The 27,579-nt window shown below is 32.0% G+C and overlaps 3 protein-coding genes across 4 annotated transcripts; 2 read left to right on the top strand and 1 right to left on the bottom strand.

Annotated features, from left to right (window-relative positions):
• The first annotated feature begins 1,426 nt into the window (after positions 1–1,426).
• LOC105324668 (peptidoglycan-recognition protein SC2-like) lies at positions 1,427–4,981 on the top strand. The gene is made up of 6 exons (XM_034465690.2): positions 1,427–1,521; positions 2,319–2,559; positions 2,821–2,866; positions 2,969–3,196; positions 4,213–4,326; positions 4,688–4,981. Exons 2-6 carry the CDS (start codon positions 2,335–2,337, stop codon positions 4,891–4,893), a joined length of 819 nt encoding a protein of 272 aa, XP_034321581.2. The 5' UTR covers positions 1,427–1,521; positions 2,319–2,334; the 3' UTR covers positions 4,894–4,981.
• A 1,252-nt stretch (positions 4,982–6,233) lies between these two features.
• LOC136275618 (uncharacterized) lies at positions 6,234–7,240 on the bottom strand. Its single transcript, XM_066085223.1, has 2 exons — positions 6,545–7,240; positions 6,234–6,248 (listed from the first exon to the last, which is right to left on the bottom strand). The coding sequence occupies exons 1-2, from the start codon at positions 7,199–7,201 to the stop codon at positions 6,234–6,236; spliced, it is 672 nt and encodes a 223-aa protein (XP_065941295.1). The 5' UTR covers positions 7,202–7,240.
• Positions 7,241–9,381: 2,141 nt separating this feature from the next.
• On the top strand, positions 9,382–26,039 carry LOC105323062 (uncharacterized). Of its 2 annotated transcripts, XM_066083631.1 has the most exons (15): positions 9,382–9,647; positions 11,392–12,162; positions 12,259–12,561; positions 12,961–13,227; positions 14,132–14,437; positions 15,339–15,623; positions 17,232–17,516; positions 18,027–18,062; positions 20,287–20,400; positions 20,562–20,774; positions 21,304–21,597; positions 23,121–23,307; positions 23,435–24,097; positions 24,245–24,449; positions 25,762–26,039. In XM_066083631.1, exons 2-14 carry the CDS (start codon positions 11,559–11,561, stop codon positions 24,447–24,449), a joined length of 3,762 nt encoding a protein of 1,253 aa, XP_065939703.1. In that variant the 5' UTR covers positions 9,382–9,647; positions 11,392–11,558; the 3' UTR covers positions 25,762–26,039. The 2 variants fall into 2 exon arrangements, with proteins under 2 accessions (XP_065939703.1, XP_065939706.1); XM_066083634.1 differs by lacking the exon at positions 12,259–12,561.
• Positions 26,040–27,579: the final 1,540 nt, after the last annotated feature.

Raw genomic sequence — 27,579 nt, 5'->3', positions numbered from 1 at the left:
ATGTATATTTCTGCTCATAGAGGGCAGTTATTCCCTGCACCGGAAATAGAAGTCTAACGACAATAAAGCGCTGAGCTATGCTTAGCGCTTTAAAAAGGAAAAGTAAAAAAGATAATATTGATTTCAATGACTGTTCGACGTGACCGCTTTATGATATTAACTTCAACTTCCTGTTCACTGCCTCCATTGTTTGGCTTCCTTTACCTTTTAAAGTAGAAATATACGTTGAAAGCGGCAATTAACAGCAACAACGTCTTGTATACAGGTTTTTTTTTGCCCCGTGTAATTTTCGCCTTTCTAAATTTGCCAAAAAAATTCGCCCCATCTTGAATTCGCCCAGACACAGTTGTGTTCAAAGAGAGATATTATGAGACATTGAAGTTCACCCAGTCTTAAATTCGCCCGCTGACAACGAGGGCGAAAGGGGCGAAAATAGAAAGAGGGCAACTATTTCACTGTTTACAGTTTTTAATAGTTTAATTTGAAGCCGTCTTGCCTGTTATAGTTGCAACAACGACAGTCAAGATGTTTGCATATTTGCGCATAAACATAGTCCAATTAAATGCTTTGCATGTTACAACTGGATGGAGTTGATGAAAGGAAACCAGGCCGCTGTAAAGAAACAATGGTAAACTTGCTTTCATCTCGTTTTGTTTTTCCAAAAAAAATGTTTCTTCAAAATTTCTTTGGGCTTCAAAACGTTTACTTTGTATTTCTTTTTATTAATTTAGCATTTACTTAGCATTTAATGACAAATTTGGACATTGACTTCAGACAAATAATATCATACAATCATAAGGGCCGAAACATACCATTTTAAAATACAGTTAATGTACATCAGATCGAGAACGATAAACTGAGAATAAATATCAAATCCTCGACGTTCGTATCTTGTCACTCTTCGATACAGAGACAATGATAGTAATCAAAAGGCGCGTGTTCTCCAATAGAATAGTCTGCAAATCTGTTTGTTAGAGTCTAAATTCGATGTCTTTTCTACAGTATAAAAAAACTTTGGATATTTGTCTGTTCTCTTTCATTTGATCGCCTTGAAGTGAAATTTACTTTCAAACAACATTTTTTTCTTACTCAAACGACAATAAAATCTCGAGAAACATTATTTAACCAATACAAAAATAATTTTTCTCTCTAACTTAAACATTTAAGACAATGAAAACTCGAGAAATATTATTCAACCAATATGAAACAAAATTTTTTTTTCGCACTAAAACAATCATAACGACAATGAAAACTCGAGGAATATAATTTAACCAAACAACGTATTTATCAGCATTGACGCAAACTGATTCAGCCACATATGTGTTTTAAAATCTGATCTGTACGGAAGAATATATTTATCGTTCATGATAAACACGTGATAGCACATATTTCTTTCCGTAGTTTTGAGATATAGAATTGTTATCTGCGAGACGAGAAGGAAGAGTGTTTTGTGACCGTCCAACATATAAAATACAAGATCCGGGTCTAAAACAATAGAAACCATCCGTTTGCTGTCAATAGGTATGTTGTTTAGTCATTTAGTATTTTATGCCCGATTTCAAAGACAGGTAATATTTTGTTCCCCTGAAGAGCTTAATGGGGTTCAGTAAGTAAGTTTGGAGGGTATTTGCTACAACACAAATCTTATCTTACAAAGTGTTGACGTATTCCCGCTAAAATATAATATAATTTATTTAGTGCTAATTTTGTTATTTTTTCATGTGTATGTGTTTAATAGAAAATGAAAATAAAGTAATAAGTTGGAAATGACATTAAAATTAAATTTTTTTAATACGTTACCTATACCTACACCGAACTCTAAACTCAAATGTGTAATTTTGCAACAAAATAAATTTCTTTTAAAAAATATAACGATAGGACGTCAAAAGTAATATTTGTGATATGATATACATTTATGAACAGCGATTTAATGTTTCAGTCAAATATGGTTAAACAATTAAATGAATGAATCTTAGCATTCACCAAAATTTTGGTATAATTTAAGTCCATTTGAAAATAAATTGGAAAGTGTATACTAACTAAATCAATGGAGTTGTAATACATCTTTTGTTTATCGGTTTAACTCCCTCTCCCCCACCATGACCATTTGGTGATTTTTTTTGTCCTTTAAATTTCACTTATTAGCGTTTAAGGTAAATAAAGTAAGCAACCACACTCATTCTGAACAAAACCATTCACTTCAGACTAAAAATTGACGTATCCGATAATGCTATATTTCTTATTGCAATGTCTGCAGGCAAACTTTATTTTGTTTGATACCTTCACTCATTATCTTTTCATTCTATGATAAATAACAGAAGACACGTTCTAAAAATGGAAATAAAGGTTCAATTTATTTCCGCCTGCATCCTTTTCCACCTGCAATTTTCAACTGCGGATGAATGCGCATGTGCAACCGGAAACGTTCATGTAAGATCTGGTGCCGGAACAACACATTCAATTCTCGGGACTCTACCCACTGACTCCTGCCTCGCCTTCAAGGGACACCTGTCGACAGTTAGTGGCACTCACTGGGCCAACGTGGACTACCACGGACAGGCGAGTGACTTCGGAATAAAGTACTGTATTGATTTGATTGATTGAAAAATCCAGAAGACGTCATAGCCTGCTAAGTTGTTTAGTGCGTTTTGCATTTTACGGTTTAAGTCGTAAACGTGTATGTAAATAAATCAAGAAATGTTTTCTAAGTAGTCAATAAATAAACATAAGAACATATGTCTTAATTATGCAATATTAGAGGACAAACATATACTATTTAGCAAACTGAAGTTTGATATCACTTATATATTTTTTATATAGGACGGATGGATATCTTCAACTTACCTAACTTTCAGAACATGTTCACGTGAGTTAAAGAAATTAAAAATCAAAATATTGGAATTAAACAGCAGATTATTCAGTATACGTTTTGAAGCTTTTCAATATAAGTTAAAATGTATCTTTTAAGTATCAAACTCTCACAACACTGGTACGGGACCCCACTCTACAACCGGATGTCCTCCTATTGTTAGCCGCAGTGAATGGCATGCGCGAGCACCTGCGCATCACATCGGACCACTTCCGGCTGTTCCTGGTAACGTGTACATTCACCATGGAGCTACTCACGGATGTCACACAAAGGTGGACTGTATCAAACTCGTCCAGTCGTATCAGAACTACCACATGGATACACACGGTAATGACAAAAGTACTGAGTCACTGTACAGTTCCTACTTAATAAGTTATATTTATCAACGGTGTCTCTTAAACTTGTCATATAAGATCTACTATATGAATGCACGCGGTAAAGATGAAAATATCTGTAATATGTGTAATGTGAAATTGCTGCTCTATAAGAAAGATAATCCTTATAAATGAATTAGACATATTTCACATGTGCGATAAACAAAACACAGATGAATGTCATTTTAAAGGAACAATACTATTACATACTAAAAAAAATCCCATTCAAAACATAATATATTCGAGTTCTTTCATTGTTGTTAAGACCTTTTATTTTGTAATGTCTTTATTGTTAGAAAATGAATGATAAAAATTTACCCAGCTATGTTTCTTTCAGGATGCATTGACCACTTCTCGCTTTAACTATGTATACAATTTATATTCCCTTTACTTGTTGGCCAGACAGTAGATACAGTTATCCTGTTGTATTAACTTAGTAGATAATATATACAGTATTGGATAACCAGACGTTGAATATATACATCTATCTTGTTGTATTAACTAAGTACTAGTATACTATGATACTACAATATATGTTAGCTAGTCATTAGATATCTATCTTTTTGTGTTAATTAGACAACAATTTCTGCAATATACTTTGGCCGTGCAATAGATACAATTTTGTTTTGTATTAAGTTAACCATATCTGCGAATACACAGATTGGCCAGACAGGAGATGCAGTTATTTGTGTTGTATTTCAAATAAACCATATACATGTATATTTCCCTACATAATGCAGGTAATTTGTTGTAATAAATATACCATACATAATATATTATCTCCTCTACATGTTGGCCACACATTGGGTACAGCTATTTTGTAGTTTTAAGTAGACCATATATATGCCTCTTCATGTTAGCCAGACATTTGATGCTTTTAGTTTGTTGTATTAAGTAGACCATATATGTTCCCCTACATTATAAAGTTATTTTGTTGCATTAAATATACCATATACATTCCCTCTACAGGTTGGCCAGACATTGGATACAGCTTCATTATCGGGGAGGACGGTAACATCTATGAGGGGCGGGGCTGGAACACCATAGGGGCCCACACCTACAACCACAACTATGACGGACTCGGTATGCAGACTTTAAATTTTGCATTTTTTGTACTTTGAATTTAATATAGCACATTCATTGTCATTTCTAACAACTATACAATTCACTCACGTACTTCAATTAAAAATATGATAAATTGATAAGATAACATATTAAGAAAAAAAGATTAATACAAAAGCGTCGTTTATCCGATGTCATGTTTCTTCTCAATTATATTTGATTTCATTTTTTTCAACTTTATTATGTTAATACAGTTTTTACCATGATTAGCCACAGCGTTTCTTCTTAACTGTGGTCAAATTTCAATCAATGATAATGATAAAAATATTTTTCTCTAATCTTCACAATTATCAACATTGAAACATATCCTTGTCTCTTGAAGGTTTCTGCGTCATGGGAGATTTCACTTCTCATGTTCCTAACAATCTGGCGATAAACGCAGTCAAGAGTCTGATTGACTGCGGAGTGAAAACAGGAAGGATAACCCAGAACTACGTGTTGAAGGGTCACCGTGACGTCGGTCAGACCTCATGCCCGGGTGACAAGCTGTATGCCTTAATCAACACTTGGCTCCATTACCATCATTAGAAAATGTCCAAGGAGGCTACCGTGACAGTTTTTAATACTTTTGATTGTAATTGAAAATATGTGAATTGCTGAATTTATTTAATAATGCTGTTTGATGTTCTCCTTATACCAGAAATAAAACTTTACGTACACTTTACATTTCATATCCAAAAGATATGTATAAGTTCATATGTACGAAAATAGAATATTTTATATAGAAAATCATAAGACATGAAATGTGAACTTATTTTGATAACACAGTTATCATGACGACATCTGCTTATATAATAATTATATGTAGAATTTCAATGGAAAATAATGAATATAGGCTGGTAGGATGGTTCTCAACTCGCAAATGAGACAACAAAACAATAGGGACAGAAGGATTGAAATCCCAATTAAGAATGTATTTCTTACCCAAAAAATAATGGAAAAAGCAATTGGCCTTTAAACACTTTGTTTTTACCCTCCAAAAAAAAAAAACAAAAAAAAAAAAAAAAAACAACAACGAAACCCCCCCCCCAAAAAAAAAGCCCCAAACAAAAACAAAAACAAAACTTGATCATGGGCAACATCGCTTACCTGAACAACAGTTCCTTATAGTATTCTATTTCGAAGCATACCAGAATGCTATTTTTATTTTAAACTTTGAACCCCTCTCTGGGGCCCCTGTATTGGTCCGGGGTCAATGATTGGCTTTAAAAATTTATACTCTACACTTTATGAGGATCCATACATAGTAATCTATTAAACTGTAGCATTGTAGTTCTTGAGAGGAAGATTTTTAAACATGTTCCATCAATATTTTTATGTTAAATTTTGAACCCCTCTAGGTGATCAGTATTAGTCCAGTGGTCACAGCTTTAATAACTTAGAATTTAAATTATTTAAGATGCTTGCATAACTCCGTCCTACATGAAAAGATATGATTGCACAAATTGAGGCATTGTAGTTTTCCAGAAGATTTTAAATTATCTTCCCTCTATATTTCTATGTTAGACTTTTTACCCCTTCTGGGCCCCAGTATTAGATCGAGGGTAACGGTTTTTATAATTTAGAATCTACACTATTTTAGGATGCTTATATAGTAATCTAACAAATTGAAGCATTGTAGTTCTCGAGAAGAAGATTTTTAAACATTTTCCATTTACATGTATACTTCTACGTTATACTTTTAACCCGTCTTGGGTCCTTAGTTTTAATCCAGGGGTCACTAACTTAAAATCATTGAATCAAGGTTGCGCGCATAGTAATCGCACAAATTATCGCATTGTACTTGAAAGATTTTGAAAACATTTTATCTATTTATTGCTATGTTTGTACCCTCTTGGAGCCCCAGTATTAGTCCGGGAGTCACAGATTTACCGATTTAGAGTCTACAATAGATATGGGTGTTTGCATAGTTATCCTACAAGCCGTTGCACTGTATTTCTTTAAAAGAAGATTTTTAAACATGTTTCCTATAGATTTCTATGTAAACATTGAACCCCTTCTAGTGTCCCAGTATTAGTCTGAGGGTCATTGCTTCACAAATTTAGAATCTTCACAATTTTAGGATGCTTACAGAGTAATCTCACAAACTGCAGCATTGTTTTTCTCGAGAAGAAGATTTGTAAATATTTTTCATATATACTAGTGGTTTGGGGTCACGGCTTTTACAATTTAAAAAAACCAAGCTTTTGTCTGCAAAGAAAAAAGGGCCAATAATTCTAGTTGAACTTAGTGCAGCCCAAACAGTGACTTTCTCACAGTTAAGAGGTTTTTCCACATAAAAATTGGGTTTTGCCGAACCCCAGAATCTAAAATTCTGTTTATTAACAACATTATTGAGATGGAAGTGGGCTTCATCGGAAAACCATATGGCATCTGTTAAATTTTCAGAGTCTGGTCTGCTTAAAATCCAATGGGCAAACTCTAAACGACTTCTAATGTCTGTCTCTTTTAAATGCTGCATTACACTTATCTTGTAAGGAATCAGTTTTAAATCAAATTTGAGTATCCTATGAACACCGGATTTACTGGCATTGCAGTCTAGTTCATGCAGTACACGTCTAACTGATTTTTGTGGAGTTTTAGTAATAAGTCTATCAATGGCATCAATGTTCTCTTTAGTACGAACACTCCTTGGTCTCCCAATACCAGAATTGTTCCTTGTGTCACTTATAGTGCCTTTACCTTCAAACTTCCTCACGAGTCTGTAAATTAGCATTCCGTTGAGCATTTTCATTTCAGGATGTCGTTTTCTCATTGTCCTTATGACTAAAGTAACAGATTTACACTCATAGTAAAGTTTGACAATTTCTGCCAGCTGTTCACATGAAGGTTCCATCTTGATAAGTGTGATGACATCATTATGACGTCATAATTACCTGATCGTTAAACAGAATTTCCCGAACTTTTCAAAAATAAAATTAAAACTTATACACTAGATGTTGACAAAAAATCATTAAAATTGCTTTTAATCTAATAAAGTTATTGATAATTAAAAGTGTAACATATGTTTTGGGACACCCTGTAATTATGAATAATGTTAAGCTTTTGCTTTGTGTAATTTTGGCATTTATGGTGCAGTGGTTCTTGATAAGTAAAGTTTAAAACATTTTTCCTGTATATATTTCTATGTTTAACTTTAAACCCCTCCTGCATGGGACCGGTCCAGTTTTGGTCGGGAAGGGGAGGGGTGAAGGGGCACGATTTTTACATTTCAGAATCTTCATTATATATACAGACTTAGATATTGGAATTTCTTTTTTTTTTTTAGAAGATTATTCTTTAAGACACACACCCTATAGTCACTGTTTCGTAATTTTCTCCTGTTTGAAAAGGGTTTAGCCCTTAATTTTACAATTTAAAATCCCTTTCTATAATGATGCTTAATGCTTTGTACCAAGTTTGGTTAAATGTGGCCCACTAATTTTTGAGAAGAAGTAAAAATATGAAAAAAAGTTTCCAGACGGACAGACGAACGGACGGACAGTCGAACAACCTTTGGTTCCGGTGAGCGAAATACGATGCTTCATGTAAATGTATGCGCCTCCACCATTACTGAACAGCAATTACCATTCTTCGATCCTTAGCCATTTAGCCATATTAGATGACTCTTAATTATCTGAATTTTTTTTAAATTCACACCAAAAATCTGCCTTTTATATCAGCCGATATAATATGTAAATATGTTAATATAACGATCAATTACTCAACAAACTGCTTGGCTAAGTGGTTCAACGGGGGTCTACTAAATAAAGGTAAAGGGGTTTGAGCCACCGATACACCGGTGCAACATTTTTTTTAACATATGATCTCAACTTGTATATTTTTTAAATTATATATTTATTACATTTCATCCATCATGGGCAAATTTGCAATACGTTTGTAAAATGCATGGATACCATCAATTAATTTATTTTTATTTCATTTCTTTATAAAGATTGAAGAACAAAACAAAGAAAAAACACGTTAAGGCTGACGATCGGAGAACCTTAACACTAAAATAATAATAAGATCAAGAATTTTATCGCCTTTTTTAACCCTCATTAATGTATTACAACCAGAAATTAGTCTCTTTCAATATATATATCAAACGCAGAAATCTGTCTCAGAAGTTTTGAGATACGGATACTTATAAATAAACGTTTTTCTGATAAAATGTTCCATCATTCATATACGTAAACAAAGGCTTATCATCACAATTTAGCCAACAATACGGTACTCTGCTTATATCAATAGTACTTCATTGTTTGATTTTTAACATTGGTATTTTTAGTACATGTCATGTTCTTTAACACATTATGTCAATTGAAAATAATTCTAAAACCCATAACAATACAGAATGGAAGAATAAAACATTTCTTCAGTATCCCAACCCCGCTCCCTAGAAAAAAACTCCCAAAAAACAAAAACAAAAAACCCCAACAAAACACAAAACAATCAAACTCTGTTGCTTTACATAAAATAACTAGTTTTCATTTTATTGTTTTATTTTAAGAACATATAGCGATAACATTAATTTTTAATCAAACCAGGATTCCCTCATAAATTAACAATTCATTTTAAATTGCACAATTTATCCCCCCCCCCCCCCGCCGCCCCTCTCAAACAAACAAACAAACAGAAAAAAATGAACAAATAACAAAACAACAACCAAAAAAAGAAAACAAAAACAAATAGCATGAGGAGATCAGGTATAATGCACACCAAATGGTAAATTGGGTTTTGGGCAAAGCTGTATCTTCTACGTATCATTTCCGGTTCAGCTAGGTTCTTTAATGTCATATGCGGAAAGTAATCGGAATTTCTCGGGCCTTTTCGGCAGAGATCGAAAAACCATTTTGAATATATAATATAGGAGAAATGTTGAGACGTGATCTAGTCTTCACGAAAGTCAATGATATTTACTAAATAATACCACAGAAGCGACATACAAGGTATTCCAGCCGATACTTATTTTAATAGGAAGCGACCCCATTTGGTATAAAATTCTAACATCCATTCGGCACACCTCGGCAGATTCATTCCGGAATCGACCGAGGTGCGCCAAATCATCCAGTATTGTTAATTTTGCCAAGACTGGTCCTCTGTCTGTATCGCACACTGCGCTTATCAGACGGACGTAATCAGTCTAGTATTATGCCGAGCTCTGCCGGAAAGGCCCGATAAGTTATGAATGATTCAGACATAATAATACCTCAACAATGATGGCGGCTGTGAATAATGTCTTTAATTTGTGTACCAAATACAAAGGATATGGGATGAATAAGAGAATTGGCAGTGTTTCTGTAAGCAACTTATTACCAATTACATAAAATGTATTAAATGTTAGTCAAATGTGTTAGATTAAGAAATAATTCTACTTTCGATTTTAAAAAATCTAGGACAATGCCATTCTAATTTAGACTAGCTTACAGTGGTATTTTATAATTGTTTGTGTGTAATAAGTTTAAGATAAACTATTTTTATTACAAATGCTATTTTGAAAAAAGAAAACCCACAAAAAACTATGGTATGCAAAACTACAAACAACAAGAATTGTCTAAGTTATTCGCACGAGTGCTACTAATTGAAAGTTTAACGGTATCACTTTTACTACATTTTCCCGTCTGCTGTTGAAGTTACACCACTGCCGTGGTTTAGTATAGGATACTGAATTTATAGAACCGAGTATTTAACAGTTTTACAATTTGGCACATACTAATAGACACTTGTCTTTCATATGAATTTATTGGTGGGTAGAAAGTATAAAGTTTGCTGATTTGTTGTGTTGTGTATACAGGAGTGATACATGAGTGATCGAAAAATAAACTAAAAGCTAAAATGTCAATTTTTCAATGTGAGGTAAATATTAACACATATACCCGACGGGCAAGTGCTGGCTTTATAAAATGAATAAAACAGACTGATACTTTTGAAAAATACTGCCACAGATGTGATTTGGCATAAAATATTTAAGAAAATTGAATTTTTTTTCAAAAGACTTTTTTTAAAAGACGTTATCAATTATATTTTATAATATTTCATGCTTGTCAGTTTTTTTTTCCAAAAAGGCAATTTAACAGCGGATGTGTCCGTTTATACTGACAGATTGAGTACTGTTTTAGCAGAAAAGATTTTGTGTAGTTAACTCGATTTTCCTTTAAATTGTTCTTCTTTGAAAGCCATTATTTTGTTTTCTTTGCTCCTTGAATTATTTTTCCCTTATCCTTTACATTCGGCGAAAACTTCATATTTATCGATTAGTTGATTGATATGCAGAACTATTGATTATGTTAAACTATAGCACGCAGAAATAAACTAATTGATATTTACTCAAATCTATTTATAAATAGACTGCATGATTTCAAAATCAAGTTTGAATGCAAGGTGTTTAATACATCATTTTTGAAAAAAAAAAGAAAACCATTCAGAAATTTAAGTTTCTAACTTTTAAGTTGGTTTGAGTTTAAACACATCCCATAAGTTTTTTTTCTGTTTTAAAAAATCAACTTAATTCACTTTTCATTGCCATCGCCCCCCCCCCCCCCCCAAAAAAAAAACATCCCTACTAGCCTACTAGGTTTTAAACTCAACATTCATATGCATTTTCTTTGCCAAGTTGTAAATGTAATAAGGAATACTATGCTATTTCAACTCCCTTTCTTTTTTTAGCCACACACCTAAAAAGACTCACTAATTATGATTCAAATCACATTTTCACTTTAAAAAATGAAAACCCTTTGTGTTATTTCTTGAGATGCGCTTTGGTAATACATAATTTTGTAATTCTATTAAAACAACATTTCTGAAATGCATGGGTCCTAAGTAAGCTATTTTCGATTTCATATAAAAAGAAATTTTGAATTTGTATAGTGAACGAAATGGTGTTTAACTTTGGTACAATTCCTAATAATATAATAAAAATGCAAACTGCCAACCTTAACTTAAATACACTCGCTAAATGTTAATTATGAAAACCTAGTTAATACAATGTTAATTAAAATCATATCAAATGATATTATATGTACACTGTAATGTTAATTTTTCCAGTGAAAGAAATCGCTCAACACTCTTACAGCCTTTTAACGTGTTAAAGGTTTATGGCCATAAGCAAACACATCAGATGAAAAAATCAACAACAAAAACACGAGACAAACAAAATTTGTTTTGAAAACTTTGATAGACAGCTGAAATAAGGAAGTAAATACAATTTGAACATGACAACTCCATGTTCAACAGCTACGAACCATAACTTCAATATTGTTATAAAAGCCAGTTTGGAATTAATAAATCTGCCTCTTATAGACATTTTGGCTAACCATGTAAAGGATGTAGATCTTTTCAACAAAATCAAATCATGCCAAACTCTATTATCTGGAAGAAATCAGCTTCGAACAGACCAACGTAGAATATGTTTTCTCACGCCGCCTGCTAAACCTGATTACAAACAATTTGATGTAACTTTGCTCTACAAACTCATAAGGAATTTATGTCCTTCACTAAGACCAACACAAGGATGGGGAAATAAGCCACAGTCTACTGATACACAACTTGGTGATGACATCGAACGTCTCAGACTCTTCAGAAACAATTATTATGCACATGCAGTTTCCAATACAATTCCTGACACCGAGTTTGAAACTTTGTGGAAGGATTTAAAATCTGTCATCAGGAGAATTCAGTCAAACAGTCAAACGGCATGCAGTGTAAATTATGAACAGGAATTGATAGCGATAGAAAACTATAAATTTACACGTGGTTATTTGAAAAAATGTGAGGTTCTCTTGAAGGCCTTTTTAAAACTGCAAACAGACGAAAGAGGTAAGAATATTTTACGAAAAGTATTAGTTTTAACATTTGTACATTATAACAAAAAAGTGCACTTTTGCATGTTATTTACATGTATATGTTAATCAGATAAACCAGAAGTTATTATCGAAGGCAAAGATGAAGTATTGTGTGGAGATATAGCACGATTTGAAGCAGTTTTGAAACCAGACTCATCTTGTTGGTCAATCATATGGCAAAAACGTAGAGGAAAAGTCACAAAAACTATCGATACAAGCACGAAGAAGTACAGTGGCAGTACAAACAGAAAACTTGTCATTAAATCTGTTTGTAAGAAGGATGAAGGGGAATACCAAGTCTTACTCGCACACGAATCAAATGGAGACAGATACTTAAAATGTGGAAATACTATTTGTTTACATGTTTTCGGAGGTATACCATTTGTTGAAATTTAAAAGATTTTTTGTAGTCAGAAGGAAGATACACTTCAAATTGAAACCGGTTTCATTATAATCTTTAGGAGTTTTGAACAATCACCATATATACATAAGTACTTACGTATTTATGGTGATTGTTCAAAACTCCTGAAGATTATAATGAAACCGGTATAGTTTTGAATCGGCTTTCTGTTATCTTTTATCTATCTATCTATCTATCTATCTATCTATCTATCTATCTATCTATCTATCTATCTATCTATCTATCTATCTATCTATCTATCTATCAATCTATCTATCTATCTATCTATCTATCTATCTATCTATCTATCTATCTATCTATCTATCTATCTATCTATCTATCTATCTATCTATCTATCTATCTCAATTACAGAGGTGCCATATTTGAATGACCTTGCAGTTACAACAGGAGATGAAGGAATCATTATTCATTATGAAATTTCCGGACATTCGCCGGAAGTCCAACGAATAGATTGGAAAAAAAATGGCCAAGCACTGAATACAAATGTGTGCAAATATATTGGGGGAAGTATTAATGACAGTAGTTTAACAATCAGGTTACCTACCGAAGAAGACAAAGGACAATACACCTGCATAATTACCAATGCAGTGGATTCCGTGTCAAAGGATGTGATGTTGGGTAATGTTCATGTTTTCCATTAACTTTTCACATTGTCACTCTTCTCATACTAAATTATACGATTGCAAGGGTACCTAGAACAATACAACGACTAGATAGTTTGAATAAGAAGCGGTATTAGTAGCAGTCAACTATTTACATAGTGCTATATTCTATTGTCATGTGTACATGTACATAACAAAATGAAATTGGATACATGTGTATTTAGCGATGGTTAACTAATTAAAAATGATGGACAATTTTAGCTAAAATAGCGTAACAGACTATTATTATATCCAAACTAGCTCATATTATATACAGACCAAAAGGCAGTTAACTGTTTGCTATAATGTATGGTATATACATTCCATTTGATGATGCTTTATTATAGTACATAGTATACTTGTCAAACAATTAGGAACAGAGGATACGTTTTTTATAAACAATTAATAAAATGTGTTAAACTTAAATTTTACTTTACCATAAAATAAATAATAAAATAAAAATAAATAAAAAAAATTACGAATCTCGGATACATTAATTTTTTTAAACGGACTGAAAAAAAAAATTTGTTAAAAACTTGAAATAGTATTAATAAGAAATTAAAAGAAAGCTTTTAACCATACATACATGTATTTAGATTCCTCGTTCCGATCATTTAGCGTTTCAGTATTTTTTAGAAACATTCTCTGTAAGTTTTCTCAGGTCTACCATTTTCTCAATTATGAAAATGTTGCTATTACAAACTCTTTGAAAAAATGAAATATATTATAGCCAAATTGAGATAAATAGTAAGAATTATATGAATCTATGCTAGTCCTTAAATATTTATAATTTACATCATCAAAAATATTTAGCATTTATTTTGGACATCCATTTTCATCAATTTCAAATTTGCGTAAAATTTACCTTGATTATTTTTTAGACGTTCCAAGTGTTGATATTGAAGTTAATCCAACGGTTTATTTTGGATCAAACGCAACCATTACCGCAGTAGTTTCATCAACTCCACCACCAGAGCAAGTTATATGGCAGAAAAGCAAAGATGGAAATAATTTTCACTGCATTGACATCACAAAACCGAACTATTATGGAAGTAATGACATTCCTTTTAAACCGTTACTTGTAATTCCAAAGGCAACTTTCGATGACAAGCTGAATTATCGTCTTCTGGTTAGAAATAAAATAAGAGAGAGTATCAGTGAAACTGTGCACCTCAACGTTACAGGTAGTAAGTAAGATTTTTAAAAAAAATTTGCATAGTTAAATTTGAAGTGTAAATATGTAATTTGTTACAAACATGGTAAATAAATTGGTGTATCGGTCAAGTATACACAGTGTTGCAAATGCATATATAGAAATAATTTAATTCTGGTTGTAACACGCTTTCTGATTGGCTAAAATTATTATATATCGTATATAGAATGTTGCCTACGTCATAGTAAGACTAACGTCAAAAACGTATCAATACGGCTGACGTTACGTTTGAATTTTGTACAATTTTACGTCATTTTAAAGTTCAGATGACCGTTTTTATCTACATTGAAGAGTATAACAAATAAATTATAAGCAATGAATTCAATATTTATTAGTTTTATACGATATAAAATGGTTTGAAACAGTTTCTACTTTTTTATAAACCGCTTCGCGGTTTATAAAGCGTTAACTGCCCCAAACCATTTTATATCGTAAAACAAATAATATTGAATTCAAAATGGTTTGAAACAGTTTATGCTTTTTTATAAACGGCTTTGCGGTTTATAAAGCGTAAACTGTCCCGAACCATTTTATATCGTATAAAACAATCTCTATTAGTTTTATACGATATAAAATGGTTTGAAACACGCTTTTTTTTTTTAAATAAACGGCTTTGCGGTTTATAAAGCGTAAACTGTCCCAAACCATTGTATATCGTATAAAACAAATATTTATTGAACTCATTCCTTAAATTAATGCCAAAAAGAAGACAAAGAACTTATTTTTTTAATGCAAAGGTAACAGAAAAAATCAATCGATATGTGTTTTGTTTTACAAAGAAAACAACTTTTTGAATAAAAAAATCTGTCGTTTATGATACTTATGCTTTTGTCATTGCATGATATTTATCAGACTAGGACAATTTATTAACCTAGGTCCTCCCAACATAACGACAAGTCAAGAAACAAACATAAAATGCAAATGTTTAAAACTGATTGGAAACGTGTCCCTCTATGACGACTCTCCTGATATTTTGGAAGTGTTTTGGACAAAAAATGGAGAGAAGGTAGATACTCGGGGAAGTGGTGGGAGACTATCGGAGATGACCATTGGCAATCCGTCCCTAATCATCAGAGACGTCAACGTTGATGATGCTGGCAATTACCAACTCACTGCCGTCAACGCTGTCGGATCAACTACCAGTGACGTCATTGCTCTAGGTATATATATCAACATTTATATCATGCACAGGATAAAACTCTGCCTAATGTAAGGCGACTTAAGGTAGTAAACGTGGATAAAAGTACATTCAAATCAAAATACCCTCACCGATTTAAAATTTTCAAAGTTTACAATATTTTACCTAAATATGTTTTAAAAAAATGTTGGAAAGGTAAAAATTAAGTGATTTGAACCCATGACTTACAGATCCGTGGTTCGCGCTCTAATCCAGTGCATTACGTTGCAAAGTACTAATTTTGGAAAAGAAAACATTCATAAAAGTATATGTTTCCGGGTAGAATGAGAATTTGTACAGAGGAAAAAGTTTAAAAACACTCTCTAAGTGCATGTTTTACATGCGTGATTCTATCTGATTTCTACAATTCTTTTGTGTCAGTAATCAAAAGTTCAAGATTAACTCATTTAATATAACGGAAGAACTATTTTCTGTACAGCTTATTCTGGTAAAGATGATTGTAAAATTATTTCCTCCAACAAAATGATGATTATTAGGAATTCAAAAAAGAATTAGTTCAAATTTGTTTTTAAAATCTTAATTGCACGCTTGTTTTAGTTAATAATCAATGGCCAGGGAGTTTGGTCTGTATATCATTCCTTGTGTTTGTTATAAGGAATGTATTGTCGTTCATAGGAGCGGTTTCTGGTGTATTTTTTGTTTGTTTGAAGGTCTGGTTATAGTTCTCCTCATTAATTTATGCATCGGGATATATTATATATCTTATATATTATTGGGTCTTTCATTAGAAGCATAGTTTCCATGCCTATTTGTTTGATTACTGAAATCAATTATTTTAATAGCTTTTATAGGTGAAAATAAGCAACAGCTAAGTTTTATTCTTTCAACCCAAGATGCGGCAATGATTACCAACCATTGCCATTTATGAATAATTAATTAATTAATTATATTTATAATAGCATAGCCACAGAGCCGTGAATCTTGGTCTTGGTGTGTACCAAGTCTTTTGGTACTAGCAAAATTTCATTGCTCGAAGTGTGGAACATGTACTAATAGATGTATTAAAATGAAAAAAAAATGATAGTTTGGAGTAACATTTAAATAATAAAACGTGTTTTAAAATTGTTTTAGTAAAAATTGATATGTTAAGCATCATGCACTTGCGAAAAATCATTCAAAGCACATAAACGCATCTTGAAAGGTCGACAATTGTATAGGTAGTATACAGTCATTCTAAAAAAAACTGTTCAATATTTGTTTAAAAAAACCATTGCTTTCGTTTTTGAGTGTGTTAAAAGATAGTATTTTAACAAAATTCAATACGAGAAAAATGACTTTATGTAGCTTTGACCATGTACAGTTTTCAGATTATCACGCGAAATAAATTCCGCCTAAGAAATTTGTAATGTATTTTTATTGAACTTACCATGCTACATTTTTTATCGTAAGCATGCAATATTTATTTTTTAAATACATTTACTTGAAAAAACTTCATAAAGTTTTAATAAATGTATGATTTGGGTGTTTACTATTGAATAATATTATATGTCTATACCAAAAAAAAATGGACTTGTATTGCAATAGTTTTCACAGCAAAAATGAAAGATTATTTTTTATGTTATTTTGAAAGATGTCCCTGGAGTCTCTTTTGAAAACACGGAAAATAAGGAAAATGGTACCCAAAGGTACGTTGTGACAATTCAATCGGTTCCTTCACCTCTTTTCGTACAGTGGAGCTCAAAAGGCAAGAATGAGGATGTGTATACACCGATTGATTGTAATGGAGAGGACTACAAGGGCACAATAAACACTATTCCTCATCCAGTGTTAGTTGTGAAGAAAAGTCATCTTGAAAATTACAACTACCAAATAGAAGTGACCAATTTCTTTGGATGTACTGTCAAACAGATATCAGGTATGGTACTATAATGTTAGCTTGTACTGAAAATAAATATTTATTAAGAATTTTTTTTCACTGTATAATACATGCAGATGATAAATACTTAAATATACAATCGTAAGTAGGTAATAAATAAGCTGATTTGATAGGTAATTTTTTTTTCATAAGATTTTTATTTTTCTCAACAATCATTTCAGACGACATATAAAACAATTTCTACTAATAAAGACAGATATGCAAGTAATAATAGTGATAGAAATGACAATACTGATAAGATTTCTGGTTATGATAAACATTGCTCCAACTATTCATGGTGTTGTCAAACATGTTTTATGTACATAACTTTATAAAGTATTGGACAAAATTATTTCCTATTTTAAGTTACATATCTTATATAGGTATCTTGCTCTATAAAAAAGGTTTATCATGTTAAAAGGGTTTACAAATAGTTTAATTAGGAATTATGACAAATAGTGCTTTTTTACAGAATATGAGGCAATTGTTTATTTTTATTACTTTTCGTAGATAATCAACATCATCCGACAGAAAACGTAACAAAAGGTAAAGCATCGAATTTAATTATTATTTGAAAATCGCTCATAGTCTGTGTTCCATTTGTCTGCTAACTAATCGCAAAAATGTCTTACATAAAATTTACGTTGCACAAAAGATTCCACTAGCTTGCGATGAAAAATACTACTTGCAAAGAGGTTCAAGAAGCTCTTTATGTAACATCAGTTTAGTTTATAGAAGAATACATTTTAAACATCATATCAACTGTTTACAGGTTATAATTTTCCCTGACTATAATAGAAAACAATAATACTCCTAATCATTTCAATGACGCAATTTACGGCGGCTTGGAAGAGCCAGTTAAAAAAATTATTTGAACGGACAAATAAGATATTAAATCGGACGAATTAGGGAATTAGCTATTTGTTTGGACAAATAATTATGTTATATTACGATTTGTTCGGACGAATTAGGATTTGTTCGGACGTATTAGAATTTATTCGGACGAATATTTAAAAGTTATTCATGCAAATAAATAACTTCGTCTAAAAAAATATGTAATTTGTTCAAGCGAATCATTATTTGTCCGAACTAATCGTAATTCGTCAAAACAAATAACTTATTTGTCCAAACAAATGAGATTTTTTATCTGGTCCTTCCAAACCGTCGTATTATTTACACATTTCTCTAAAATGACTTTTAACAATTTCTTGTTTTTATAACAGAAATTAAACTGCTACTCAAATGGATTTTTATGTTAAAATCACTAGAAATTAGAGAGATACTGAACGTTTCTGTAACCTTCAGAGGGAGATATAGGGACAAATGGAATTATATATATATATATATATATATATATATATATATATATATATATATATATATATATATATATATATATATATCTCATACGTGTGGTGTATATTACCCGTGTGATAAACCTTTGCTATATCAAACGGGTGATGCTTTATCAAATACTTCCGGTCCGAACTATTTTTGACACAGCCCCTCGCCTCAACGCTTCAGTGTCATATTTTCGAAGATTTGCTACAGTACTTTCAACATAACTATATCTACTACAAAAATGGATTTAAAATGGATTTTGTTAAAGATTTAAATTAGAAATATGAAGGAAAACACATAACTGCGTAGCACAGGCGTCGGGACCGGAGGGCTACCGGCTATTGGGGGGGGGGGGGGGTGGCTGGCTTACCCCCCCCCCCCTTTTTGCAAAATTAAACATAACCGTAACCAAAAGACCCTTTTTCCTTGTTTGTCAAGATTTTTGATAAGTTTAGCCCCCTTACAACTTTCAATTTGCTTTGTGTAGTTTATAAAACTGCATATTACGTTAACTATGAATGAGTTCATTATACTGACGACGCGATGAAAACAGAGCGCCCCGGTTGTGTTTACACAAAAGAACTTCCCGAAATAATGTTTCATAAGACTTTTATTCCACCACCAGTAAGCATCCACATTCACTATTTTTATTTCGAATCATTTGTTTATAAAACATCAACAACCGTAACGGTTCCTCGTTCGATTCAATTCAAACTAACGAGCATTCCCAACTTCATGTGTGTCAACAAACTTGATTGTTCAAGTTTTCTGAGTATTTCATTTAATCAAGTAAATAAGCTGTAAGAAAAATTATTTAGAGCTAAGAATTCATTTCAAAGTTTATCTCAGTGAAACATTACATTAAATCAGTTATATTTATCTCAGAAATGACGTACTAAATTGTATTGCGCAAGGTCACAATAACCGTATAACACAACGTTGCATCATCGGTTTTAATTTTTGAAAAACATTAATGCATCATATAAGGGACTGTCTCGAAAGCTTCAAATTATAAATCAAATTGTATGAGATAAATAGAACATCTATATTGTGTGATTTTATATTTGCTTTATCCAACTCGTTGAAATGGTTATATTCGCTCGGCAAGCCTCGCGAATATATACACCGTTTCAACTCGTTGGATAAAGCAAATATAAAATCACACAATATAAATATCCTCTCTCTATCTCTATCTCTCTCTCTCTCTCTCTCTCTCTCTCTCTACATTCATTAAATTATTTTCAATCTGTCAAACTATAGATGATGATTAATTCATAGGTAAATCTTTACAATACTACCTCATGCTGGGAATGTTTCTTCAGATGAACAAGGAATCTGATTTTAGTCGAACACGAGGCAATTGAACAACTCCCAGATGTGTCGCTGCTTTGAGTATTCATCATAATAATCGTCTGTATTTGTTTTGTAGAAAACAAACTATACAAAGACCGGGACGAAGGAATTAAATTTGCTAAACTCAGTAATTATTTAGCGAAACATTTCCCGCATCAGGAATTCCAAAGCCTCAAATTAATTTTACTGGGTAAGTATTTATTCTAACTTATTAACTATAATTAAATAGTCACGTGCTTACATATACAGTTATTGTTTGCAAATGATAAATATGGTGTCAAAATTACATTATTTTTTGATAAACAGGAAACATATAAAATGATAACTTTACTAATTGTTTATGTGTTGTAGCTTCTGAGAAAGTCAAGAACGTATCAGCCCTAATGTCAGCAAGCTGTGCATCGGAATGCTTTACTATTCTTCACGAGGAAAACCTCTTCACTCAGAAGGATGTCATTTTTATGCAGTTCCTTTGCAAAGAGACGGGATGTGAAGAACTATATTCACAATGCATTAAATATGCATTAACCAATAAGGCATTGTGCTACTTTGAAAAACCTCCGGGTATGTTTTGATTAAGAAATAAATGTTCATAGAAAAAATTCACGGATAAAGCTGAACTTAACTTCGCACTGTTATTTTATTTCTGATGTAAAGAACTAAAAGAATAATCTTTTTGTGTCCAATTACAAGTAAAAAAATTAGAGTTTTTCTTAATTGTAGCTTAAAGTGTCAAATTTAAGAAGGTAAACAATAAATTTAGTAAAATAATTTATTTCCTGTTAAAATATTCTTTGACAATTCCATGACTTTAACATTTTATAGTACGTTTTGTTTCTACGTTTATACGAGTTTGTATTGTAATCAATTAAATTAACACTTGGTAGTTTAATATATTTTATTATAAATTTGTTTAATGATATGACGAATTCCCGAGTAGATCAACGGGGTCCATAGGACTTCGTCATAACCGATTTTTTGCTGTTAGGTTTAGTATTGAGTATATTAGCTTAAGTTTATTATGCAGTTGCACTTTATTGACTATCAAATAATGATTGATAATAAATCACGTTTATATTTATATTTAATTCAGACAATGGATACAAAAACGTACAGTTCCACGTACGAGGAAACCTCAATGATTACACCAAAGAACAGGTAGAGCACATTGTTGAAGCTGTTGCTGACATAGTGGAATGTGAGACACAGGAACTTTACGTAAATGGTGTTAAACCTTCAAACAGCTTTTTCCTTGTCCTGTCCTTAAAGGAAGATTACACCTGGAAACTGTCAAAAATGAATGAGAAAGACTCTCACAGACTGATGAATCTAAACATTGATTTTTTCATTATTGACTTTAAGACCATTTCCTTACAGAGTGTAAAAGGTAAATCATATTTTTTATGTCTATTGTTCAATTTCAATAATGGAGCTCTATAGATTAAGATGTCTAATTGAAACATTTTTTGTTTTGTCTGTAAAGCATAACAACGCTCATTTTCAATCTTTGAATAACGTAAAAAAATATTTTTAGCAAATTCTTAGGTAAGTTATTTTAAAAGTTTTCGATAGCTTACCTATGCTGAAAGCTTATGTTCGTTTCTCTGATCGGCCTCTGTCTGTTGTCTACTTGTCCGTTATTTCCTTAAATAGTTCGTCTGTCGATCTCTTCTTAGAACAGGTTTTTAAAAAATGTGCAAAATATATTTGGTAATTAGCGTCTAAATTTGTTCAAATGAAGGGCAACATCCCTTTTCAAAGCAAAACAACAACTTTAAAGAAGCTTAATTTCCTCATTTATGATTTTTTTTCTTCAAAAAATGACTCCCATAACATTTGTGAACAGGTCCAAATGTAGTTAAACCTTTTCTATAAAATTAGCATATGATTTATCATTTACCATGTTCTTTTTAAGTTAAGAAAGGCATACATTTGTGGCAGTTTGGAAAAAGAAGGTGTACAGAGAATTTTAACTTTGCTTTTACAATTACTCCTGGAGTCAGAGACATATTACGTTTGGGAGGGGTGTATGGCTAAGTTAACACAAAAAATCTCCTAAAGGAAATTTAGGATCAGATTTTTAATTAAATGCTAGAAACATCAGTTTCGAAAATCTTTCACCTCGGTCAAATTTTAGTTCGTTTGTGTCACAGTGTTACAAAAGTTTATGCTACTTTTAGTGAGAGCACAAGAGTTTCAAGATGGCGGAAAACGATGAGCGATTATGAGTTTGACGTATGCAAATTTGAATTTTTTGGGTTCATTAATCATATATTACTCACAGAGTAGATTAACTTAAACTTTTATATATTAACTGATATTTTTACATTTTAAATAGAGTTAGAGATACAATGTAAACGGTAAAAAATTAAAGCAATAGCTAATGCTGGATTGGTGGAAATGTTAAACTCTACAGGTAAAACGCGACAATGATAGTTTTAGTTTTTCTTTTTAGTTAATTCTTTGTTACTCATCAAATATTGCATCATTGAGATGTTTACTTCAATTTAAAATTGTTTTCAGACCGGGGGTAGGGGGGATATTTTAGGTTCTGAATGACAGGGAAATTTTAAGACAGATTTGTACAGATGAATGTTTTTAACAATGAGATTAAACTTGTAATTGTAAGTACATGTACTCTAAAATTAAGTAAACATGTAAATCTAAGACAGTTAGCCTCGGATCAGCTGAGAGGAGAAAACTTTTTTTTAACACTAGAGCAACATTCGTCACTTTATTCACATTCATTTAGTGTAGTCGTTGCGCAGGCACCAACATAAGTTACTAGAATCAGTTCAATCAATCGCGCCCTAGGTGACAGTCAGTTCAGGTACTTTAATTTTAGAGCAGTTAAGATGGAAGTTTCATTTCAGCTCTGATTAAATAAACAAAATGAAATACTTCTTTTAGGTAGAAGCCCCATTGGCACTCCAAAGAAAGAAATGCAAAATTTTCCGAAATGCAGAAAATTACAAACGTTAACAGCTTATTATTCGAATTCTACTTTGTCGACTCAAAATGAAGGAAGAGTTTTAGAAACTGATAGAGATAACAAAGGCAAACTTATTCTGGATCTAAACAGTTCACTGGAAAAAAGGTATTTGAATTTCTAGAAAATGTTATTTAAAAAGGACTCATGCAGCAATAATGAAACAAAAACAAAATATATTTAAAGTGATATCCGTGTTCTATAAAATATTTTAAATAGCATAAACGTTTTGCAGAGACAACACAAAGAGAAAAGAGAAATGTCAAATTTGTATTGGTATAGACCAGCCTCACGACAAACCCTTTTCAAGTAGTAATGTACAACATCTTGAAACAGAGTCCTCGCCATCAACATCACCTTTTGTGGGCAGTAGGGTTGATTCTGCTGAAGTTCAAATTCCTTACAAAAGTGATGACAAAAACACTACAGTGAAAAAATCACCCATCAAACGAAAAACATCAACGCTTTTCAATCAAATGACACTCTTTGAAAAAAATCTTATTGCATATAAACGTTTTTATCGTCCTCATCAAACATCTACTCAGATCGGTAAGAACCCAATGTACTCAAACACTGACAGCTGTGCACAGTCAATAGTAAAAAGACAACTACCTGAGTGCAGTACACGGGGCTTGAATACAAAATCTTGTCCCGCTAAGAATTGTATTCATTCACAAAGAAAAGATAATTCTCTTCAGACTGAAAGTAAGGGGAAGTTAAATTCCTCAGGAGAGCTACAAAGACAACAACAGTCCTCCTCAGTACAAACCGACCAAGGATGTTGGCATACATGTCTTGAAACGGTTTCCAAATTGTATACACGAGCTGAAAGAGAAAAAGCGAAGAAGAGAAAACACTCAGAGGCATTTGGACTAGACAAAATAACTACACCAAAAAGGTATTCTTTTCCGAAATAAGTACTTAAAAACAGTACTTATAAATAAGCAAAATTAATAATAAATAAATTTTCAACCGATTTGTCCAGGAAATGTTTTCTCTAAAAGTTATGAAAGTATACCGTTATTTTAAGAATGCTTTTTTGCAGAAGCAAACAATCTATTATTCGAGATGGTCTATTAGGTATTGGTATTGGCCAGCCTCAAGACAACCCCTTTACGAGCAGTGATAAACAACATATTGACACAGTGTCCCATTTAAAGTCGCCATCAACAGCACCTTTTGCGGGCAGCAGGGTTGATTCTACCGAAGATGGAAGTCTTTACAACCGTGAAGACAAAATCCCTATATAGGTAGTAAAAAAACACATGCACTTATATAATCACAGTGATCGACAGTTATCAAATAAGACTCCATGAACAAGAACTTTTACGTTTTGAATCTAATTCAAATGAGATTTTGCATCCTTTTTCAACAGTGATGACAAAACCCTTTAGTAAAAAATATTTATTCAAGAAACCTAAGATTTAAACAGTGACCGAAGGGATTACCAAATAGAGGATACACATAATAAATCTGATTAATATATCAGCTTTCGGGGAGAGGGTATAAACCTATAAAAGTTTGATAAAGACAAACTTATAGTTTCTCCTTATTATTGTTCTCATTCTTAAAGTGTTTTAGGCCAACATCGACAGTCTTAATATTCGACGAAAAGTAAACATTGAATAAGTGAGTCGCATAGTAGCCCTACTGGCGAAATGTACAAAAAGAACCCAAATATGACATTTTTTGGTACATAGGAGAAGGGCCTTCTTATAGTGAAATTATATTGAACAATATCCGAATCTTAGAAAAATTAGATTGCAAGTAAGTACACAAGCTTTGAAAAAGTAAAAGTAAATAATTTTTTAGAAAAATTTGATTGTCTGGGGGCAAGTAACAAATTTCTAAGAAAACCCTGTTGTAAATTAAATGGTAAGAAAAGGGTCACGAACACTTAGTTCACATATTCAATGGTTTAAAATCTTCACATAGAGAACAACTGATGTGTTAAGCTCTACCCCTTGTTTGATGTTTTAATGACCGTAATTGCGTGTGCAAAAACATCTTATTCAAGATGAATATTGGGGAAGAGAATAAAAGATGTTTTTCAGAGTTTTAATAGTTTAGAATCCAGCAGGCTAGACATTTTGATGATATAATTACTTAATATAAATGACACTGTGCCTCCTGCCTTTTTCAAATATTAGGATATTTCAAAATTTGCTTCGCTGATGATTTCTTTTTATTTCTTTGTTTGATTTCTGAAAATATTACATATTAAAATATGTCTGCCCCTTCTATTTTCAATGCTACGTGCATAATTAAGGATATATTTAATACTTCTAAATCACTATATTGATTTTAAATGTACGGAACATCCATGATTAAGGATGGTTATTGTTTCTTTCCATTCATGTTACTTTGAACAAGAAAATATTTTGATTGGGGCATGGGAAGGGGGAAATTAAAAAACAAAATCACCTTATTTACAAATGTGTAAATGGAGAGCGAAACAGAAAAATATAAAACAAATTCTTGTTACGTAGATATTGACTGGAAAGTAAACATACTGTAACTAGATTTTGCATGCTATTTTTTTGGTTCGTGATGTGACGGCAGAGTGCACCTGCGACAGAATGTGAAGTATCAACTTCGAGCAAAGAGACGCTGCGAAATAGGACAGGATGGCGAATCTAACAGTGGTTGTTTAATTGGTTTTCTGTGAACTGCCTCTGAACTCGTGATCTCTCGGTGCGCGTATGTCCCATCGGACTGTCTTATGTAATCGTACCAATCATTTCCGTCAACTGAATTTATGTTTAATATTGATTTAATCTATGATTTTTATGTGTAATCTATTAAATGTATAAAAGTTGATAATTGTTTTGACTGGTGTTCTTTGTAAGTATGTCCCTATTTTTAGATATGGGGTTTCCTTACAGTAAACGTTTGACGCACTTTAAACACTACAACACTTGTACACTGATAGACGTTTTGTACTCGATCAATAAGAGGTCTTTAGACCATAGTTTTTCATATGTTTAGACATTATTTTTCTATGGGATCGATGAAAAGATTTCCCAGGAAAAATACGATCAGCCCAAACTTTTGGTATATTTTTTAATCTGTTTTAATTGTCCTTGACCATTGACTTATCATTGTCGTTTTAGCAATGCATATAAGACGTCACATAAATTGATAATGGATAATTGGGTATGGAATCATAATAGATGACCAGCCTTTGTAATACTTCATGAGAAAAAATATAATTACGTTTTACTCATATGTGCATCTTTAAGTGTATAGCTAAGAGTATGTGCGAAGAAATTTTATAAAACATCTGCCTAATGGTTGTGAACCTGTGTCCCAAAAGCGCTCATCAGACGCAGTGTTTGATGTCATCACGTGTAGATGGTGTCCCCGATGATCTATTGATGATTTATCAGGTATGTAGAATTGATACACAGTGTTTATAATGGATCAGATATTAAATTAAGTATTTTACACAGCAAAATGTGCCATATATGTTTCACATACGCTAAACATTATCTGACATCACGTACGTTTAACGTGATTTAAGTACCACGTGTGCTTAAAGTATGTTAATGAACATATCTGAAACGTATGTTACACGTGTATTAGACATACATGATACATGCCATACGTTTAACGTATGTGGATCCAACATTTGTTTTTCATATGAATTACATACGTATCATATGTATATTGCTTAAAATTAAATGAATAGAATATTCTTAATTTTTCAGTTCATTCTTGATATACTTCATCTTGCGCTTGAATCACCTTAATTGATTACTCAGTAACTTCAGTGAATCTTTGGAAACATTCATCTTGCATTTTCAGTACTTGTTAATCTAAAATTAAAGTTAGAGAAAAAGACAGTTTCAAGATTAAAAATGAATTTAATTCCTTCAAATAATTACATTTAGATTTATTTTGTTGTCATTTTTCTGTGCTTTAATAGTTTCTGAAAAAGAAAACAAAGAATTTAACATTAAATTTTATTATATGATAAAGTTAAATTTGCAAATGCCTCAGTTGCTTTTTTATTCAACAATATTGTTAAAGAATAACAGGATTCATTTAGATTTTATTGCAAATACAACATGGAAAAAGCTTACAATTGTTAATACTTTTGTCTTTTATTTGCAAGCTCACAGAGAGAGAGAGAGAGAGAGAGAGAGAGAGAGAGAGAGAGAGAAAGAGAGAGAGAGAGAGAGAAATAGATAGAGAGAGAGAGAGAACGAGAGAGAGAAAAGAGAAAGTCAATAACTTGTTAAATTTGACAAAAAAATTTTGCTTCGTGTATATTCATCCTGAAATCTGTCCAACTCCACACTTTTTAATGTTTTTCCACGACAATGCTTGTTTGAACTTCTTTCTAAAATATTAATACAAACTTAAGTACATACAATC

The sequence above is a fragment of the Magallana gigas genome, chromosome 1 (assembly GCF_963853765.1).
Source record: "Magallana gigas chromosome 1, xbMagGiga1.1, whole genome shotgun sequence".
NCBI classification, from domain to species: Eukaryota; Metazoa; Mollusca; class Bivalvia; order Ostreida; family Ostreidae; genus Magallana; species Magallana gigas.
The sequence above is the reverse complement of the archived record's forward strand: the minus strand, read 5'-3'. Positions and strand labels throughout refer to the sequence as shown.